The sequence below is a fragment of the Dasypus novemcinctus genome, chromosome 31 (genome assembly GCF_030445035.2).
Source record: "Dasypus novemcinctus isolate mDasNov1 chromosome 31, mDasNov1.1.hap2, whole genome shotgun sequence".
NCBI lineage: Eukaryota > Metazoa > Chordata > Mammalia > Cingulata > Dasypodidae > Dasypus > Dasypus novemcinctus.
In genome coordinates this window covers 23,689,341-23,712,698 of record NC_080703.1, presented here as the reverse complement: position 1 = coordinate 23,712,698, position 23,358 = coordinate 23,689,341, and the positions used below count along the sequence as shown (strand labels likewise).

The window sequence follows — 23,358 nt, the reverse complement described above, 5'->3', positions numbered from 1 at the left end:
TTAGTTCCTAAGAATAAATTGCTATAGCAGAAAAAAAAAAAAACAATACTGCATGACCAGGGCAAGAATCAAATGAAGAAGCACTGAAAATATCTGCTCAGTTAAACATGGGCTACTCTGACGGTCTTGAATAAGCTGAACAAGGTGACAAAAAGCCTTAACACAAAGCCTAGCAACAGTAAAACCCTAGGCAAGAGAGAGAAACTGACATTCAGAGTAAAGGCATCAAGATATCCAGATACCTAGATATCAGCAAAACATTACAAGTCATACTAAGAAACAAGATGTGGCCCAGTCAAGGGAAAAAAAAAATAGAGAAATGTATAGCCCTAAACACTTCCATTAAAAAAGAATGAAGAATTTAAAGCAAAGACCTAACTGTACACCTGGAGAAATTAGGAAAAAGGCAAACTAAACCCAAAGCAAACAGAACGAAAGAAATAACAAAGATTAGGGCAGAAACAAATGAAATTGAGATTAAAAAATAGAATTAACAATTCTTTGAAAAGAACAATAAAATCAATCAACAAAATTGGCAAACCCTTAGACTGATAGAAAAAAAAGAGGGAAGATGCAAATAAATAAAATCAGCAATGAGAAGGAGGACATTACTACTGAACACACAGAAATAAAAGATTGTAAGAGGATAGATACTATGAACAAATGTATGCCAACAAATTAGACAACTTAGATGAAATGAATGAATTTACAGAAACATGCAAACAACCTATACTGACTCTAAGAGAAACAGAAGACCTGAACAGACCAATTTCAAGTAAATACAATGAATCAGTCATCAAAACCTCCCAACCAAAAAAGAACAGGACCGGAAGTATACCCAGGTGAATTCTACCAATCATTCCAAAATGATTTAATACCCATCTTGCTCTAACTCTAACAAAAAAAAGAAAGTAATACTACTTAAGTCATTCTATTACCAATATTACTCTAATACAAAGCCAGAAAAAGACACTATAAGAAAAGAAAATTACAGACCAATTTCTCTTAAGAATATAGATGCAAAAATTCTCAACAAAATATGAATCCAACAGCACATTAAAAGAATTATACACCCTGATAAAGTAGGTTTTATCCCACATATGCAAGTGTGGTTCAACACAGGAAAATCAATGTAATACACCACATTTTGCTAAGGGGAAAAACCAATGATCATCTCAATTGATGCAAAAAGGCATCTGACAAAATCTAACACGTTTTCTTGATAAAAACACTTTTAAAAAAACAGGAATAGAAGGCGACATCCTCGATATGATAAAGGACATATATGAAAAACCTATAGCTAACATCTTACTTAAGAGTGACACATTGAAAATTTTCCCTCCAAGCTCTGGAACCTAACAAGGATGCCCGCTATTATCACTGTTATTCAACATTGTGCTAGAAGTTCTAGCCAGAGCAGTGAGGCAAGAAAAAGAAACAAAATGCATGTAAATTGGAAAGGAAGAAACAAAATAATATAAAGAAAAAGAAAAAATAAATTTAAAAAAATTGGAAAGGAAGAAATAAAATTTTCACTATTTGCAGATGATATGTGATCCTTTATAAAGGTGCAAAAAATCTACAACAAAGCCTCTAGAACTAATAAACAACTTTAAGAAACTGATGGGACACAAGATCAACACACAAAAATCAGGAGTGTCTCTTTATAATGAGCAATCTAAAGAGGAAATCAAGAAAAAAAATTCCCTTTACAATACCAACTAAAAGGAGCAAATATCTATGAATAAATCTAACCAAGGATATAAAGGACTTGTGTACAGAATACTCAGAATACTAAAAAAAACACTGCTAAAAGAAATCAAAGACCTAAATAAATGGATGACATTCTCTGTTCATGGATTAGAAGACTAAATTTGGTTAAGATGTCAATTCAGCCAATCCCAGATTTACAGATTCAACACAATTAAAATCAAAATTCTAAAAGCCTTCTTTGCAGAAACGGAAAAGTCAATAATCAAATTTATTTGAAAGGATAAAAGGACCTGATTAGCCAAAAACATCCTGACAATGAAGAACAACATTGAAGGACTCATACTTCATGACTTAAAAGCACATTACTTAGCTACCATGTGGTAAAAACAGCATGGTACTGGCATAAAGATAGACATATTGACCAACAGAATCAAATCAAGAACTCAGAAATAAGCCCTCACATATTTGGTAAAGTGATATTTTACAAGATTGTCAAACCCACCCAACTCGATTGGAACAGTCTATTCAACAAATGATGCAGGGAAAACTAGATATCCATATCCAAAAGAAAGAAAGAGAATCCTTATCTCATACTTTATACAAAAATTAACTCAAAATGGATCAAGGACCTATATATAAAAGCTAGAATCATAAAACTCCTAGAAGAAAATGTAGGAAAACATCTTCAAGATCTTGTGGTAGGTGGTGGTTTCTTAAACTCCATACCCAAAGCATGAGCAATGAAAGAAAAAATAGATAAATGGGCCTCCTCAAAATTAAACACTTTTGCACTTCAAACGACTTTTGTTAAGAAGGTGAAAAGGCAGCCTCTCCCAATGAGTACATTGGGAGAAAATTTTCAGAAACCACATATCCACTGAGGGCCTGATCTCCACATTATATAAAGAGGTCCTACAATTGAACAATAAGAAGACGTGCAACCAAATTAAAATATGGGCAAAAGACACAAAGAGAAAAATTTTCAAAGAAGAAATACAAATGGCCAAATACAAAAATGAGAAAGATGATCAACATTGTTAGCAATTAGGGAAATGAAATGCAGACCAAAACTGCAATGAGATATCCTACACTGATGGTGGGAATGTGGAATGGTGCAGCCTCTGGGGAAGACAGTTTTGCAGTACCTCAAGAGGCTGAATATAGAACTGTTATATGATACAGCAATGCAACTACTAGGAATATATTCAGAAGTACTGAAAGTAAGGATGCAAACAGAACACAGTAGGACTATTCACAATTGCTAAAGGATAGAAACAACCCAGGTGTCCAGCAACTGATGAATGGGTAAACAAAATGTGATATATATATATAAAATGGAATACTATTCAACTGTAAGAAGAAATTAGCTTGAGATGCGTGTGACAACATAAACTAACCTTGAGAACATTACTTTAAGTGAAATAAGCCAGACACAAAAGGACAAATATTGTATGGTCTCACTAATATGAATTAAATACAATGAAGTAACTCACAGAGGTAAAATCTAGAGTATAGGTTACTAGAAGATAGAATGAAGATTGGGAAGGAGAAGTTGATGCTGAATGTATGTAGAATATTTAATAAAGGGGAATGGAAATGTGGGGAAATGGTTAGAGTTGATGGTAACATATTCTAGTGTGTATAATCAACACTGCTCATTTATAAACATGATTGTGGACGAAATGGGTGGTCTAGGGAAGATAATGCCAATTGAAAGAAAAGCTAGATCATCTAGGGACTATATAACACAGTGATCTTGTTGGTAGATGATGACTGTGGTTAACAGTACAAATCCCAAGAATGTTCCTCTATTTCCCATGTATGGGGATACATGGGAAAATACAACTAATATAACATACAGACTATAATTAACAGTAATATTGCAATATTTTTACAGCAATGGCAAAAAAGATACTATTATCAGTGCTAAGGGTCAATAATGGGGGGATATGGGATTTTTCCTTTTGGATTAATGAGAACATTCTGAAATGGACTGAGCTGATGACAGCACAACTCTGATGAAATTGAGAACCACTCAGTGCATACTTTGGATGAACTGGATAAGGTAGGTGACCATACAACACAGTGAATCCTGAGGCAAATGATGGACTGTGGTTGACAGTACCAATTTGAGAACATTCTCTTATCGACTATAACAAATAAACAATACTAATACATAGTGTTGGATGGTTTGTGGGAAAAACACACCAAATAGAAGCTATGAACTATAGACAGCAATAAAATTATGACGATGTTCTTCCACCATTTGTAACAAATGCTTCATGACAATGTAAAGTGTCGGTGGTGGGGTGATAAATGGGAATCCTGTATATGCATAATTGTTTTGTTAACTCATAACTTCTCAAATAAAAAGAATTAAAGCATTTTACAATTATAAAGCACTAATAAATGTTAAATAACAATAACCAAAAAAAAAAAAGGTATTGTACTGGCATAAGGATAGCTATATTACCAATGGAATTATATTGAGAGTTCAGAAATAGAGTCTCACATCCATGGCAATTGATTTTTGACATGGCTGCCAGGTCCACTTAACTGAGAAAGAATAGCCTCTCAACAAATGGTGCTGAGAAAACAATATCCATATGCAAAAAATGCAAGAGGATCCTTATCTCACACCACATACAAAAATTAACTCAAAATGGACCAAAGACCTAAATATAAGAACCAGGACTATAAAAATCCTAAAAGAAAATGTAGAGAAGCATCTTCAAGATCCTGTGGTAGGCAATGGTTTCTTAGACTTTTTACCCAGAGTACAAACAATGAAAGAAAATACAAATGGGACCTACTCAAAATTAAAAAGTTTTGTGCATCAAAGGGATTTGTCAAGAAAGTAAAAAGACAGCCTACTTGATGGGAATAAATATTTGGAAACCACATATCTGATAAGGGTTTAATATCTAGAATGTATAAATAAATCCTACAACTCAACCATTAAAAGGCAATTTAAAAGATGGACAAAAGACTTCAACAGATATTTCTCCAAAGCAGAAATACAAATGGCTCAAAAACACATAAAAAGATGCTCAACATTGCTAGCTATTAGGTAAATGCAAATCAAAACTACAATAACAAACCATTTCACACCCTTTAGAATGGGCACCATTAAAACAAAAACAAAAACAAAACAAAAAACTAATGTTGGAGAGGATGTGGAGAAAAAGGAACACTCATTCATTGCTGGTGGGTATGTAAATGGTGCAGCAGCTGTGGAAGACAGTTTGGCAGTTCCTCAGGAAGCTAAGTATAGAATTACTACATGGTCTAGCAATCCTGCTACAAGGCATATACCCAGAAGAACTGAAAGCACGGGCCTGAAAAGACATTTGCACACCAATATTCACAGCAGCATTACTCACTATTGCAAAAAACAACCCAAGTGTCCATCAACTGACGAATGGATAAACAAAATATGTTATATACATACAATGGGATATTATTCAGCTAAAAAAGGAATGAAGTCCTGTTGCATGTGACAAGATTAAAAAGTTGAGGACATTGCGCTGAGTGAAATAAGCCAGTCATAAAAAGGACAATTATTGTACGACTTCATTGTTAGGAACAGATTTTAGTTAGCCATAGAGTTAGAATGTAGAATATAGGTTACTAGGAGTTAGACGGGGATTAGAGAATGGGGAGTTGATGCTTAGACCGTATGTTACTTCTATTTAAGCTGACGGTAAAGGTTTGGAAATGGATGGTCCTGATGGTAGAATCTTACTGTGACTGTAATCAATAGCATTGAACTGGGGGAAGCGGACTTGGCCCAATGGATAGGGTGTCCGCCTACCACATGGGAGGTCCACGGTTCAAACCCGAGGCCTCCTTGACCCGTGTGGAGCTGGCCCATGTGCAGTGCTGACGCGCGCAAGGAGTGCCCTGCCATGCAGGGGTGTCCCCCGTGTAGGAGAGCCCCATGCACAAGGAGTACACCCCGTAAGGAGAGCCGCCCAGCGTGAAAGAAAGTGCAGCCTGCCCAAGAATGGTGCCACACACATGAAGAGCTAACACAACAAAAAGAGACAGATTCCTGGTGCCACTGATTACGATAGAAGCGGTCACAGAAGAACACATAGCGAATGGACACAGAAAGCAGACAACTGGGGGGAGGAGAGAAATAAATTTTTAAAAAATCTTACAAAAAAAATAGCATTTAACTATACAGATGAATATGGCTAAAGGAGTAAACTTTAGGATGTATATATTACTAGAATAAAACTAAAAGATAAAACAGGACTGTACAACACAGTGAGCAGATAATGGACAACAGTACAATTATAAGAACGTTCTCTCATGAATTATAGCAAATGTACTATACTAACACAAGATGATAATAATACATCAAAGATAAATAAGGGACAACAGAACTATTTTAATAATCTTTCATCAATTTTAACAAAGGTAACCACTTTTGAAAGAATAGTAAGGAAGCGGATGTGGTTAAAGTTATAAGGCCTCCGCCTACCATACGGAAGGACCTGGGTTCGATCCCTGGGGCCTCCTGGTGGAAAAAAAAAAAAGAAGAGAAAGTGTGCCTGAGCAGTGAGCCAGTGCCCGTGTGGTGAGCTGAATGCCTGCAAACTGAGCGCCCATGTGAGTGCCCATGCGGCAAGCCGAGTGCCCACATAGTGAGTCGAGTGCCCACGTGGTAAGCCAGTGCCCATGCATCAAGCCAATGATGCAACAAAAGAGAGACGACAGGGAAAGTCAAAGTGAAGCGCAGCAGAGACCAGAAACTGAGATGGGCAATTGACAGAGAACCTCTCTCCACATCAGAGGTCTCCAAGATCAAATCCCAGTGAATCCTAGAGGAGAAAGACAAGAGAAGACAAAAAGAGAAAGAGATACAGAAGATCACACAGCGACTGGACACAGACAGCAAAAACAGCAGGGTGGGGGAGGGGAAGAAAAAGAAAGAATAGTACAATTATTATTTTTTAAAGTGCTATCATCAGTAGTAACAAATGTTCCACACCAATATGAAAGACGGTGGTGGTGGGGGTAGTATATGCAAATCCTTTATTTTATGCAAGATTGTTTTATAAACTCACAACTTCTCTAATATAACAACTACAAAAAAGGTAATTTGGACCAAAGGCTGCCAATATGCTTATATGCAATGAATGGCTTTTCATTAAAGATGTATTAGGCTGATTACACCTATATACCCACTGATCAATATTAATATCACAAAGAAAGAAAATCAGACATTATATGTGTTCTGATAGAAATATACAATACCACCTACAAAATTGTACTAAAATTTAAAAAATCGAAGTTGATTCTTGTCAAGGTGCCACAACAATTTTCAATTTTCAGGAAATGCAGGAGATAAAGAAACATTAAAAAACAAAAATACAAATCGCACGGCAATGCAATCAAGAAAATCTAGTATGTGGGAAAAATGCTACCTGACAGATTGACTATGTCTTCAACAAATAAATGGAGAAGGGAGGAAAAAGAGAAGTGGCATAGATGAATAGAGCTTGTGACAGTTTGAAGCTTTTGGTGGATGCCAGAAAAGATCATGCTCTTGAAGCTAATCCATTCCTGTGAGTGTGGGACTATTTTAATACTGGATTCAGTTGGGGGTCTTTGACTGGATTGCTTCAGGGAGGCATGACCCAGGGTGGATCTTGGTCTTCTTGCTGGAGTCCTTTATAAATGGAGGGCTGAAAGCGGAAACATGCAGAAAAAAGCCTCAGAGACAGAAGGAAAGTTACAGGATGCTAGAGCCTAGAGGCTAGAGACCGGAGGCTGGAGCACAGAGGAATGGGAAGAGGCCTCCCAGGGAGCCTAGGCCCATGGAACAGCTCAAAGCTGATGAGAGGAGGTAGGAAGAAAGGAGGGAGATGAGCATATGGGCATTCTGCCCTGCCATGTGCTTCATCGCCCACAGCTGCAACTTTGTGAGACAACATCTCCTGATGATGCCTTGATCTGGACACTTTCACAGCCACATAACTATTAATGTAAGCATTTAACCTAAAAAATTACCAACATAAAAGCCAACACATTTCTTGTATATTGCCTTAGCTGTCCCTAGCAAACTAAAACGGAGCCTTCAAAAGACATATCAACTAATTGCAATGGTGATCCTTGTTTGGATCCTGATGCAAACTACAAAAAGATATTTATGAAACAACTGAAGAAATATGAACACTGAATATCTGATAATAAGGGATTAATTTTTTTAGATGTGATAATAGTACTGCAACGGTTTTTTATAAAGAAGCCTTATTTTATCTTATACATGTGTATGGGTACATGCATTTGTGAGCATACATGCATGCACACAAAGCTGGTAGGTCAGGGGAGGATGGGTAGGAATATGGATGTATAAAGATTGGCCATGTCTGACAATTATTGAAGCTGGATGACAGGAGATACTGTATTCCCTTGGGATATGTTTGAAAATTTTCCTTAAAAATATTTTTTAAAAGGGAGTGGGTGTCGCTCAGTGGTTGAGTGCCTGCCTCTCATGTACGAGGTCCTGGGTTCAATCCCTAGTATCTCCCTTAAAAAAAATTATAAAAATTTAAATCACTTTCCTCCCTTGCTTCAAATCTCACAATGGAATCTAAATAAAATGATACACAATATCATAAGAGCAAAGAAAATGAGGCAGGGGCAGAAAGTATGAGTACCTAAGGGGTCATAGCAAATTCTTATAAGATGCAAATAAAAAGAATGGAAGGCCACAGCAGGACAGTATCACAGGAATGCTACAACTTAGAATTCTCATGGGGGACTAGAACAGCAGAGAGAAATTAATCTTTCTTGAAGAAAGACACAGAAGTGAAATTTGTGAACTCACATAAATAGGGCTGAGTAGCAAGGAGTGACTCAAAATCTATGGAATGGCTTCTTTTTTAAGCTCTTCTCCACCCACAACTGAGAGGCAAAACATTTCACACCCAGATGTACATGTGCACTCCTGTGCACTTGCTAACCAACGCATACATAAACACACACGCTGGAGCCTGGAAAACGGAGCTATCAGAAAAGGGCAGGGGAAAAACCTTCCTGGAAACATTTAAACTTTTGTTCGCCAAAATTAAAATTAAACAGAAGGACTGGATGACAAAAGGCAAGGAAAGTTCCCTGTAGAACACAAAGTAAAAGAAAAAAATGTAAAACTTGAGAGAGAAGATAAAACATAAAGGACAGGGGATCAACCCACGAGATTCAACATCTGACTAATAAAAGTTACATAAGGAGAAACATTTTTTAAAAAAGGAAATTTACCAGTTAATGAAAATTACAGGTCTTCCGAACTAAAGGAATAAATAGTACAAATTTAAAATGGTTTCCATTTAAACTAAAATGAAAATTTTCAGTGAAATGGAAAATAAATCAATCAAATTTCAGCAGTTACAGAAGATGCTGTGTTCTCAGCAGCAAAATGCCAATTAGTTCATTAAACTATTTTGTTTATTAAAAACAAGTCCATTCTATACAAAGTTTACAAGAGGCTAAGAAATTTGATGAAGCAACTTAAAATTTCTAGGTATCAAGTGACTACTTAAAAACACATTTAAACATGTTTACACTTTTCTTTAAAGGAATCCTTTAAAAATTTAAGATGAATTCAATGAAGTAAAGTGACAATCACAATTCAAACCATTATTTGGTATTAAAATATTTGAATGACAACGTATTTCATGGTAACCATAATATGAAACTAAATAATAAATGAAGTTTATAATAAGGCTTATTTAGAACTTTTAAAAATCTACTTACTCCAGGTATTTCCATTTTGCCAGCTACAGCAAATCATAATAGCTGTTAACAATATTGACCTTGCCATTCCATGCATACAAAAAAAGCTGTATACCTTTTCTTGAAAATGTGGATTTTCATTAGTAGCATCAGGTTTGAGGGTATGTTGTTAATGGGGCCAAACACCTTGCACCTAGGTGGGCAAATGGCACTGCTTCAAGGCTTCAACTCTTCAAGGGCTATAGTAGGGGGGTACTACAGGGATACTTTATTTTGGCCACTAGCTATTTTCAATTTTAGTGTCCACTGCGTACTGCCTATATTACTATTGAATGCTCAATTTTTTGTTCCTTACAATATACTTTTTCTCCTTATTACTCTTCTTTTTCCTATCATTACTTCTTTAAGAAAAATTTGGGGGAGCAAATGTAGCTCAAGTAGCTGAGCACCTACTTCCCAGGTACAAGGTTCTGGGTTCAATCCCCATTACCTCCTTAAAAAAAAAAAAAAAAGAAACGTTTAGCCTTTTACTATATATTTACAAAAGTGTTGCTTTCCTTCCCTGATTTTAAATTACACAATCCTAGTATATTACACAGAATAATTCAAGAGATTGGGAGAGATCAACTGATTCAGCATTAATTTCTTGCTATTGTTCCCTATACCCTAAACCAATAGTTACATTTCCATTTGGAGTGGTCCCAGAAGCCCAAGTATACTCTAGATAGCCATAGCTCTACCACTACTTGTGTATGTATATTTTTTTAAGATTCTTGCTGAAACAGGAGACTGAACTGAAATGTTTAAAGTTTGGAAACCGCTTTTTGTTTTTGTTTTCAATAACAAAACCGTATTTATTTCTAGCCACTCTGCAGCATAACAGCAAAAGGCCAAATTCCTCTTACGATCTTCTGAGGCAGACTGCAGGACTCAGCACCACATAGTAATCCTACAGGTTTTGTTTTTGTTTTGTTTTACATTTTTTTAAAAATAAATTTTATTTTTAGAGAAGTTTTAGCATTACAAAAAAATTACACCGAAAGTATAGGGAACTTCCACATAATACACATACACAACACACACACACAGAGTTTCCCCTATAATTAACATTTAATTCTATCTGATTTGACTGCCCAGAACTCTTACAACACAATCTTCTGATAGTTTGTTTTGATAACTCTTGGTAAGGATGAAGACAACAGAAAAGCATCCTAAGGCTACTCCCAACAATTCTTCAATTATAACTATTACAGTACTTCACAAATCTAAGTTTACCTAGAAATAAAACTGCTAACGAAATCTTTCATATGGCCGTGCAGTTGAGGCTTAGGAGTATATTTAACAGATAAACTAATCACCAGAATATATAAAGAGCAATTATAGATAAACAACAAAAGTCAAGCCAAAAGGTTAGCTAATGATGCCAAAAGGCAATCCACAGAAAAGGAAATAGAAATAACCAAAATTATGAAGATGAACAACCTCATCAGAAAGCAGCGATGGTTTCTAAAAGATTATATTTTTCAAACCTGTGATAGGTAAAATTTAAATGATTAATAATGACCGGAACTGAAATGCAGGATAGCAGGCACTGTGGGTGGGAAGGTTAGGTGCAATTTAACTATATCTAACACAATTTAAAATAAATACAAACTTTTATCCAGAGATTCTACTTCTAGACTGTTTTTAAAAAATGTATGTGTGTGTGCAGATTCACACATATGGTTTATACAAAGAAACTTAATTCAGAACTATTAGAAAAATTACATATGATAAACAATCTAAAGCTCTACCAAAAGAAGAAATGGTTGTGGTATATCCATACTATGGGATATTATAAACAGGTCAAACAAATGGGCCAGATTTACTTATAATGGCATTAAAAAAATCTCCATGCCATACTGAGTTTTTGCCATATTTGGTAAATGACAAAAATATGTTCAGAATGGGACCATTTATGTAAACATAGTCCAAAATTCATTTATCTTTATACTTAATATGTATATAAAGGCACAGTAAAAGGTATTAAAAGACATACTCCATACTAGTAAAAGTGTTCACCTCTTTTTATACATTGGTTTGGGGCTTAGAATTTTTTAACAGATATTTTTTCTTTATCTTTATTGTTTGAATTTTGAAAAGAAGAAGATATATGGGTACCACTTTCATAATTAACACAAAAGAATAAAAAACAACACAGGTTAGGGACAGTATAATCCACTTATATATGTTCATATGATTCTAGAATGTATTATGTGTACTGTATGTAAGAAGGAATAATATTGAGTATATATTAAGTCGTACAGAACTATAAATGCTAATTTAAACTGGTACTATACGAATTATTTTAATCACCACTAAAATCCAGTTAAAACATTTTCATTTTAGAGAAAATGGGCTGAAACACTACTCTCTGAACTTTATAAAAGGCTATCATCTTTGACTTTTTAAAATCAATAATTTCTAAGTAATAAGAATGTATCTATGTATTACTTGTAAAAAAAAAAAAACTAAGTAAATATACGTTGATAACTACTGAGTCCATAGTCTATAATGTTTAAGAAAAGAAAATCTAGATATGGTCCAAACCAAATACATTTAAAATTGTCTGCAAATTAATATTTAAAAAAACAAAACACATACAAAAAAATGAAATGAAACTTGGCAATGCCTTTTAGTATATGAGAACTTAATCTGTTAATTTTGATGGTTTTGCCTTAAAAATTAATAGTTAAAATTATATATTCTTATTCAATTCTCTAAGGTCATACAAGCGAGTTATGTAAATTCTTAGACGAAATCATAACAATATGCAAAACCAAATTTTTTATTATCACATTTCCATTTAAATGTACATGATAGTTTAAATAACAGTTTACCAATACCATCATTTGGAGGAGTTTGCATCCTATTCCTCATAATCCCAAGGGGACAAAATCCTTAGAGAGAAGAGGTCATTATATGGTAATAAGGAAGACTGAAATTGTTTGTTTAAAACTCCCAAATATACACTAGTCGTTCTTTGGAACCTAGTGAACATTTTTTACACAAAACATTTTTTTAGGAACCTCAAACGCCCTTCGTACACATCTCTGGTGTTGATGCCATTATAAAGTATACCTCAAAGCATCTTTACAGAAGGTTTAATTAAAAATTTTTAAAAATTTAAAAGCTCAAGTATCAAGTGTCATAAAGGACAATAACAAATGCACACTTGAGATCTAGATTCGGTTCTGCTTTGCTGTCTGAGTCTGGATCTGAGACATACAATCTTAGCAATTCTCAGTTTCCCAATCTGTGAAATGGAAATATCAAAAAACTGTGTATACTTCACAAGTTACTTGTACCTGATTGGTTAACGTATACTGGGTATACGATACTAAAATGCTTTGGAAAACTATAAAGCACTGAATAAATACATATTTTTAAAATTATCCTTATCGCAACAAAATAATGACAAAATCAATTTTAATCAAATTATAATCTCTACAAAATTCTTAAAAGGCTAAATATTTTCTAGAGAACTGTTTATTAAGGACACTGACAAATCACAAGAATATTAATTAAAATAGTGCCCATGGAAAGCCATTGTGCGTCTTTAAATATTTTATTACCACAGAATTCTACTTGGTGTCAAATAGAACAGGAAAGAGGTCAAGCTAGCTAACCAAACCTTCCTGCCAAAATCTGTCATTTCTCCCAAGGCCATGTTCTCACTTCAAATCTTTTCTTCCAATATCCCTTCATATCCACCACCAAAAGCTTGCTTGGACTGCAAGGCAAATTGTCACATTATATTTGCCAGATCCCAAATGGACATATCCAGTGGAAAAGATACCAAATGATAAGTAAACACACATATGTGTACATGTACACACAAGTGTACACACACACACACACAAGTGTACTTCATTCCTTAGGAAAAAATATTATTTCTCACAAAGCAAATAATCGTCACCTTAAAAAGGAAGAGTAACATAAGCAAAAGAAGAAAAACACATCTTACTCACCATCTCCCATAGCCATTCAAATGGTCCAGGGAGCTCTCTCAAACCGAGAGTTCAAACGGCAGAGCAAATAAGTGCAGCTCAGTGCCTGCGCCACTGGGCTTGGCCTGCAGCCTGCAGACACCCGGAGCACTGTGTGACCCAGGCCGCGCTGCAGCTCTGCACTGCAATAGCCAACAGCTGCTACTCCACTTCAAAATAAAAGTCTGGGGTTGTGCTGAAAACCCTCCTTTATTTAGCAGAGTCTAGCAAGGCCTGATCAAGATTATTCTTTAACTGCACATATGCTACCAGATATGGATTATGACGTTTCTACTTGTACTGGCTGTCTGAAATTTAATGTAAGAAAAGCACTGGGAGCCAATAAATGCCATCCCACTAGGGGACTTTTAATGCAATCATCAAAACACAAGGCATGTGTTCAGCAATCATTTTCTGCTTCCCTAAAGATATCCATGTAATCAGCAGCAATCACATGATCTGACGGATTAACCAATTTGCACGTTTTTAAAAAGATTTTCATCCCTTTGTCATTACCTTTTAATATTTATAACAGAAGATTGCTAGAAGTACACAAACAGGAATAGCCCAGTTTCCATGATTAACTGCTCTCTTTATGCAGGAAGCATTTCTGGCTGCCGTAAACAAATCACGTCAAAGGCAGCCCATCAAAGGTGGCTCTGTGTGCAGACAGCAGCGCCACACGGAACAAAGCTTGCTTCTGGTAGAGACAGAGCCTAGCCAGTGCGCAGCTGCAGGGGCACAGAGCACCCTCCATCCAAGCTGCACAACCATCAGCACATTGTCAAGCTCCGAGAAGGGTCTGCGACTGGTGGTCACAAACAGATACATTTTACAAATCTATACGTAAGAAAAGAGCTGCTTTTCTTTTCACCAAAAGCCATGTTGTAAACATATATAAGCTAGACTGCAAACATTATCTTAATGTCTCTTATAAAAGAAATATCAAGGTAATTTCAAAGCTTAGTTTCCATGCTTCATTTTATTGCCAGCCTCCAAAGAGGTTTTCCTAGCAACTCTTTCAAACAGAAACACTGGAAAATATTTCCCCATGATTACATGCCAAGACTGTATTAGGTACTACACACACACAAACCAGAATTACGCATATTTTTTTCACAGTGAGAAAAAGACTTTGCAGTAACAACCACCAACACTGTTGGTGTTTACATCTTGCTTAGCATAGGAGACTATCTAGAAATAGAAAGCCCCATGATGTGATCACAGAGGGCCTGCAACTTTCAGTCTTTCTTTCCTATAAGGTTGATGTTGACACTCTCCAGTCACTAACTGATTAATTTTAAATCCAGTATTTTCTAACAGCAGAGCTAATTCCTCTGCATCTAGAGACTCTGCCTGCCTATCGTTGTAATATGAGAGTGAAAGTCAGGCTTGAAAAATCCCCAAGACAGAAAAAAGTCTTGCACTTCTCACTATTCCTAAACTAAATGATATGCCCAAATCTCTGATATAATCTATTTAGCATTTTTGAGTGTGCTGAAAATCAGGTCAAAGAATTCCATTCAAAACTTAAATCAAAGGAATGTAGATACGGCAATGAGGAAAGAAATGAGAGACAAAAGCAGGAGCTGTAAAAGTTATGTATCAGGACTCACATAAGGGGATAATGGGTAGAATAAAGAGAAAATATAAACAGACTATTTATCTGAACAAGAAATGGAAATAAGATAATTACACCATGTCACTCCCATTAACCATATCCCTCTCCTGCCTAAACCCCTTTTGGGCTTTCTGCTCCCAAGAATCCACAAAACTCCCCTTCACAGCCCAAAAGACCCTCATATAACGGTTCCTGCTCCCCTCTCCAACCATATCTCATACATCAGCCCTTCCCTCCCCCCAGCCTCAGTGAGCGCCAGCCAGCCCTGGTCTCCCTCCTCTTCTTCAAATATACCAAGCCCTTTCCTACTCTTGGTTTTTATGGTCACTGATTTTTCTGCCCAAAATGTTTTTCCTATCATTTATCCCATGATTGGCTCACTGTTATTTATCATAAGGTTTTAATTCAAACATGTCGTCTCTCAGAGAGGCCACTCTAATGTGGCATCACTGAGTTACCATATCAATACTCTACTTTCAGTTAATGACTGCTTGGATGACACCTTTTAGCTGAAATGGTTTTTAAAATGTTATACCACCTTTCTAACTAATCCACTTGTGTTTTTGTCATCTATATTTAGTAAAATGAGTTTTTCATTCCCAAATACCCTAAATCAATATATTATAAGAAATATGATTTTTCATTATTATGGTTGTAGGTAAAGACACACTAAAAAAATTTTACTTGTCATAACAGTTTCTGATCAAAGAATATACTAAGGAGCAAATTTGAAATGTGTGCCATGTTAGAATGAAACCAAAACAATTTGCTTTGCACACATATATCAGTGAGAGGGAAAAAAGGAGGTATCTTCAATGACACTTTAGTATATTGTATGCATGAACTATTTCCACAAGTTTTTGTACTTAGCCTTTATTTTGCCCTTAACTGTTTTTCTCTATACCTTTATTTTAAAGTTTTAGTTTAACTGCAAGATAATAATGAACCTATAAAGAGCTGAAAATTTTGTGGGGGAAAAAAGATCATATAGAAATTTTAAAAAAGGAGCTTAGTAACCCTCATTACTTATTTGTTTTCAAATTATTACCAATAAAATTTTGTTTTGGGGAGTGGATGTGACTCAAGCAGTTGAGCACCCACCTCCCATGTGGGAGGTCCAGGGTTTGGTTCCCAGTACCTTCTAAAAGAAAAAAAAAACAATGAGTGACAATGAATACAAACAAACAAGCAAAAAAAAAAAAAAAACAGCAAACACATAAGGAAGCTATCCCAGGTAGCAGGGGGATTTTGTTTTCAGTGTTCAAATGATGTATTTTTCCACCTGTAAAAATTATTCAGGGAAGCAAATTGTGTGTGGTACAAACAGCTAAGTGCCCACCTACCACATGGGAGGTCCTGGGTTCAATTCCCAGTGCCTCCTAAAGAAGATAAGCAAAATGGTGAGCTGACACAACAGACCAGCAAGGCAAGATGACACAACAAAATGACACGAGACAAAATAAGCAGAAAACACAGTTGGTTCAAGTGATTGGGTACCTTCCTGCAACACGGGAGGTTCTAGGTTCAGTTCCCGTTGCCTCCTAAAAAAAAAAAAAAGATGATAAGCAGACACAGAGGGCACACCACAAAGAGACACACAAAGCAGACAGCGAGCACAAACAATGAGGGGGGCAGGGAGGAATAAATGAAATCTTTTTAAAAATTATTTAAGTATGCTATGTTGGGATGTAACTCATCATAATTTTTCTCACTGATGTCCATGGAAATAAGTTTTTTCATTTAAAGGGCTTTCACTTAGTAGCAAGGTTTTTAGAAAATTTAATGTTATTGAAAAAGGAATACTTGTATTTTCTTCATCACCAATTATAATGAGCTTGCTTATCCAACTGTTTACTTATTTATGATCTAACTCTCTAAGAAGATGCAGGCTCCTTGGGGCAGGAAGTTTTTTAACTGTCTTCCTCATTGTTGAGACATGATTTAATTTACATTTTTTAAAAGATCACATTGGAGAGAACAACAAGCAAGACAGCAGCGGACTAAGAAGCCTAGAGTCGGCTCCTGCTACAGGGCAGTTAGTATACACCCAGGGCTCTCTGGAGCTGCTGAAGCACCTGTTTGGGGGCTCCAGGAGGCCAGAAGAGCATCCTGCAACATCCTTGAAGGAATGGAAGGAGGAGACTGCCCATCTGCAGAGAACTCAAAAGTAGAGGCTCCATGCCCAGAGGCAGGTGCCCATCCTCCACTGGAGGCACAAGCCACCTCAGGAGCTGTTCCGCGGCTGGAATTGAAAGCTCCACTTCCCCAAAACAGGGGAGGAAGAGATGGTAGGGCACCAACTTCAGCACCTGATAAGTAAATTCAGCAGGCTAAAGTATAATTCTGAGAACAGCTAAGGTTTGAGCCTGTCCAAGTCAGAAAGAGGCCAGGAACCGCCATCTGAACTCTGTGCCTGGCACAAGGGGAAGCGGGACAGACTGAAAATCCCAATGCTGTTGGGGACCAGCTTCTTCCCATCCAGGTCAGACTGCAGCTCCAGCCTAGGCCCTAGCCCCACCTCTGGCAGGGAGGAAGCTGAGGGGACCTGCGTCAGCCTCTCCAGGAAATTGCTGGTCAAGCCGTGGAGGCTGGTGATGATCATACTCTGGTGCCAAGAGCCAGAACAGCTAAGGTGTGAATCTGCCCAAGTCAAAAAGAGGCCAGAGGCTGCCATTTTGACTCCACCCCCAGCCTGAGGGGAAGCCAGGACTTAAAATCACAGTGACAGTAGGAACCAGTTTCTTTACGCAGACTGGCCCGCAGCCCTACCCTCAGCTTCAGCCACACCTTTGGGTGGGAGGAGGCTGGCTAGCTCAGCACCAGTCTATCCAGGTATCTGCAGGTAACTTTGGCTGGCACAGACTGAAAATCAGAAGTCTACCAGGGCAAGTGCAGTCATCTTGGACCTGCACTGCACAGATTGCTGCCCATACCTGCAGCTCCATTCCTCCCCAGTTAGGGAAGAAAGGGGAGTGAAGCATCATCAGTCTCTGGGCAACTACAGTCTAGGCCTGCACGACTTGGATTATTCCACACAGCTGTAACTCTGTCTCTAGCCCTGGCAAAGAAGAAAGTTGGGAGAAGCTTCATTGGTCCCTGGCACAATGAGGGCAGCTTAAGCTCCACAGCTTAGAGCACCAAATATCACCTTGGCTCCTACTGCACAAGCAGGAAGGGAGGAAGGGCAGGAAGCCCTAAACTAAAGAGAAAAACTGCACCCAGAATAAATAATAATCCAGATGCCAAGACACCAACAAAAAATTAAAATCCACACCAAGAAACAGGAAGCTACAGCCCAGTTAAGGGAACAAGATCAGCCTCCAGATGACATAAAGGAGTTGAGACAACTAATCATAGATGCTCAAACAAATCTCCTTAATAAATTCAATGAGATGGAAGAAGAGATTAAGGATATTAAGACAACACTGGATGAGCACAGAGAAGAATTTGAAAGCATAAACAGGAAAACAGCAGATCTTATGGGAATGAAAGGTACAATAAATGAATTTTAAAAACATAGGAATATATAACAGTGGATTTGAGGAGGCAGGAAAAAGGATTGGTGAGCTTGAAGAAACGGCTACTGAAAGAGAATATACAAAATAACAGATGAAGAAAAGAATGGAAAAAATTGAACAACATCTCAGGGAACTAAATGACAGCAAAAGATGTGCAAACACACACGTCATAGGTGTCCCAGAAGGAATATTAAATAAATAATGGTAGGAAATTTCCCAACCCCATTGAAAGACAAAGATATCCATGTCCAAGAAACACAATTTACTCCTATCAGAAAAAATCCAAACAGACCACCTCCAGGACACAAACTTATCAAAATGTCAAATGCCAAAGACAAAGAGAGAATTCTGAGAACAGCAAGAAAAAAGCAATGCAGCACATGTAAGGGATACCCAATAAGATAAGTGCTGATTTCTCACCAGAAACCAGGGAGGCAAGAAGAAAGTGGTCTGATATATTTAAGATACTACAAGAGAAAAACTTCCAGCCAAGAATCTTATATCCAGCATGACTGTCTTTCAAAAATGAGGGTGAAATTAGAATATTCACAGATAAACAGAAACTGAGAGAATTTCTAATCAAGAGACCAGATTTTCAGGAAATACTAAAGGGTGTGCTAGAGCCTAAAAAGAAAAGACAGGAGAGAGACGCCTGGAAGAGAATCTAGAAATGAAGATTAGATCAATAAAAGTAAAAGCGTCAAAAGAATAGTGAAAATAAAATATGACAGATAAAACTCAAATAGTCAGGAATAAACTTAACCAACAATGTAAAGCACTTGTATTCAGAAAATTGCAACTCAATGTTAAATCAAAAAAGTCCTAAATAACTGGAAGAACATTCCATGCTCATGAACTGGAAGATTAAATATCATTAAAGATATCAATTCTACTCAAATTGATATACTGATTCAATGCAATCCCAATAAAAATTCCACCAGCATTAAAAAAAAATTGAGGGAAGCGGACTTGGCCCAGTGGTTACAGCATCCGTCTACCACATGGGAGGTCCGCAGTTCAAACCCTGGGCCTCCTTGACCCATGTGGAGATGGCCCACACGCAATGCTGATGTGCACAAGGAGTGCCTTCCCACACAAGGGTGTCCCCTACGTAGGGGAGCCCCATGCGCAAGGAGTGAGCCTCATAAGGAAAGCCACCCAGAGCGGAAGAAACCGCCCAGTGCAGCCTGCCCAGGAATGGCACCGCACACACAGAGAGCTGACACGAGATGACGCAACAAAAAGAAACACAGATTTCCATGCCGCTGACAACAACAGAAGCGGACAGAGAAGAAGACACAGCAAATAGACACAGAGAAGAGACAACCGGAGTGGCAGGGGAGGGAGGGGAATACATAAATAAATCTCCAAAAAAAATTTTGAAAACACAATCACCAAATTTATTTGGAAGGGTAAAGGATCCTGAATAGCCAGAAACATCATAAAAAGGAAAAGCGAACCCTCATCTCCAGATTTTGATTCATATTACCTAGCTATAGTGGTAAAAACAGCATGGTACTGGCATAAAGGCAGATACATAGACCAATGAAACCAAATTTATGGTTCAGAAACAGACCCTCACATGTATGGTCAAGTGATTTTTGACTAGCCTGTCAAACCCACACAGTTCGGGCAGAACAGTCCATTCAACAAATAGTGGGAAAAGGACTTGGCCCAGTGGTTAGGGCGTCCATCTACCACATGGGAGGTACGCGGTTCAAACCCCGGGCCTCCTTGACCCGTGTGGAGCTGGCCCACGCACAGAGCTGATGCACACAAGGAGTGCCGTGCCATGCAGCGGTGTCCCCTGTGTAGGGGAGCCCCACGTGCAAGGAATGCGTCCCATAAGGAGAGCCGACACAGCAAGATGATGCAACAAAGAGAGACACAAATTTGCGTGCCACTGACAGCAACAAAAGCGAACAAAGAAACAAGATGCAGCAAATAGACACAGAGAACAGACAACCGGGGGGGAGTAGGGGGGGATAAGTAATCTTTAAAAAAAAAACAAAAACAAATGGTGCTGAAAGAATTGGGTATCCATAGCTGAAAGAAGGAAAGGAGACCCCTAACTCATACCTTATCCAAAATTTAACTCAAAATGGATCAAAAACCTAAAAATAAAAGCAAGAACCATAAAACTTCTAGAATAAATTATAGGAAGAGATTTTCAAGACCTGGTGGTACGGGAAACGGACTTTGGCCCAGTGGTTAGGGCGTCCGTCTATCATATGGGAGGTCCGCGGTTCAAACCCCGGGCCTCCTTGACCCGTGTGGAGCTGGCCATGCGCAGCGCTGATGCGCGCAAGGAGTGCCGTGCCACGCAAGGGTGTCCCCCGCGTGGGGGAGCCCCACGCGCAAGGAGTGCGCCCGTGAGGAAAGCCGCCCAGCGTGAAAAGAAAGAGCAGCCTGCCCAGGAATGGCGCCACCCACACTTCCTGTGCCGCTGACGACAACAGAAGCGGACAAAGAAACAAGACGCAGCAAATAGACACCAAGAACAGACAACCAGGGGAGGGGGGGAAATTAAATAAATAAATAAATCTTTTTAAAAAAAAAAGACCTGGTGGTAGATGGTGGATTCTTAAAGAGGACTGAGATGGACTACTGATGTATAATGTATATAGAAGTTTTAATTAGCTTTACTGTAAAAGTGTGGAGTTGTATAGAGTGGATGGTAACACATAGTAAGTAACAGCTAGTTTATAAATGGGGATGTGGCTGAAAATGGTAGTCTAGGTATGTAAATGCCAAGTGACAGAAAGCTAGAGAATAATCTAGGAACTGAATAGCATAGTAAACCATGAGGTGGATGAGAATTGTGGTTGATGGTACAGATGCAAGAGTATCCTTTATGAGCTAGAGCAAATGTACTACTGCAGGGTGTTGGGAATGTGGAGAAGCATGGGAAAAATACAGGTGGAGTGACCTATGGACTGTAGTTAGCAGTAATAATATTCTTGCCTCAGTGCAAAAGCTGTACTGTGTTGATAACGAGGCAGTACAGAAAACGTGAGCCGAATGTACACTACAGACATGGTAACAATCAAATGACATTATCTTATCTGTAGCAAATGTTCCACCAGAGTGTGGTGTGTTGATGGAGGGGTGTTGTTTGGGAATTCTGCACACATGCATGATTATTTTATAAGTTTACAACTTCTGACATAAAAAATAATAAGGTGGGTTGGGGGAAAAACACACCAAATGTAAGATAAGGACTATGATTAGTAGTAAGATTTTAACAATTATCTTTTCATAATTTGTAACAAACATTTCAAGTCAATGTAAAGTGTTGATGGAGGGTTGATGTATGGGACCCCTGTATATCATGCATGTCTGCTTTGTAAGTTCACAACTTTTACTATACACTTAATTGTTTGTGTATGTTCATATATAGATAATATAAAGGTAATAATAATAGGGTTGATTGGGGGAAAATACTTTGGTTAGTAGTAATATTTTGACAATGCTCTTTAAACATGAGATAAAAAGGTTTAACAACAATGCCAAGTTATTGGTGGTAGGGTGAGTTACGAGAGTCCTGTATGATGTTATATATGTTTGTTTTGTAAACTCACAACTATTATTATACACTTATTGTTTATGTATGTTTATGTATGAGTGATAGACTTCACACTGGGGAGCAGGTGTGGCTCAAGTAGTTGAGCCCCCACCTTTCACATGGGAGATCCTGGGTTCGATTCCTGATGCCTCCTGAAAAAACAAAAACAAACAACAAGCAAAATAAATGAAAAACCAAACTCAGGGAGGCCAATGTGGCTCAGTGGTCAAGCACTGGCAACCACATACAAGGCCCCAGGTTCAATCCTCGGCCCCCAGTACTTTAAAAAAAACAAATACAAAGATCATGCTGAATGTCTAGGCAGAAAATGAATTCCAGTGTGGCAAACATGGAACAGAGGTTTATGGCAATAGTCCATATAAAAACTAATGGTAAATGTAATATTAAAAAAATAAATAGGTGGCGGACTTGGCCCAGTGGTTAGGGCATCCGTCTACCACATGGGAGGTCCACGGTTCAAACCCCGGGCCTCCTTGGCCCGTGTGGAGCTGGCCCATGCGCAGTGCTGATGCGCACAAGGAGTGCTGTGCCACGAAGGGGTGTCCCCCGCATAGGGGAGCCCCACGCGCAAGGAGTGTGCCCCTTAAGGAGAGCCGCCCAGCGTGAAGGAAAGTACAGCCTGCCCAGGAATGGCACCACACACAGGGAGAGCTGACACAAGATGACGCAACAAAAAGAAACACAGATTCCCATGCTGCTGACAACAACAGAAGCGGACAAAGAAGACACAGCAAACAGACACAGAGAACAGACAACGGGGGTGGTGGGGGAAGGGGAGAGAAATAAATAAATAAATCTTTAAAAAATAAAAAAATAAAGACCCCCCCCCCGAAAAAAAAAGATCTTATGGTAAAAAAAAACACAAAAAACTAATGGTAAATAATATTAGGCTATATACATGTTACAAAAACTAAAAAAAAAAAAAAAGAGGTAATAGTAACTTAGAGTAGGGTGTTAGCAATGAAGACAGAAAAAATAAATATAGGATATATTAGTTTTTCAGTGGTAGAAATGACTGATGAGTTAGAATGTAGAATCAGTGGGAAAGAGATGTGGCTCAAGCAGTTGGGTACCTGCCTACAACAAGGGAAGTCCCAGGTTCAGTTCCCAGTGCCTCCTATAGAAGACAAGCAAGACGTGAGCTGA

At 37.9% G+C, this 23,358-nt stretch overlaps 1 protein-coding gene across 43 annotated transcripts in view; it reads right to left on the bottom strand.

Moving 5' to 3' along the window:
* Positions 1 to 23,358, bottom strand: part of CLASP2 (cytoplasmic linker associated protein 2) — a 256,293-nt gene that overhangs the window by 177,492 nt on the left and 55,443 nt on the right. For 23 of the 43 annotated variants that reach the window (XM_058290839.1, XM_058290845.1, XM_058290852.1 and 20 more), the window contains exon 1: positions 13,470 to 14,069. The exons of 18 other annotated variants lie outside the window; for them this stretch is intronic. In XM_058290839.1, coding sequence (XP_058146822.1) covers positions 13,470 to 13,485 — 16 coding nt within the window. In that variant the 5' untranslated portion in view covers positions 13,486 to 14,069. Of the gene's footprint in view, positions 1 to 13,469; positions 14,545 to 23,358 lie in introns of those variants that run through there. 2 more of the 43 variants (XM_058290866.1, XM_058290869.2) reach the window with 2 other exon arrangements.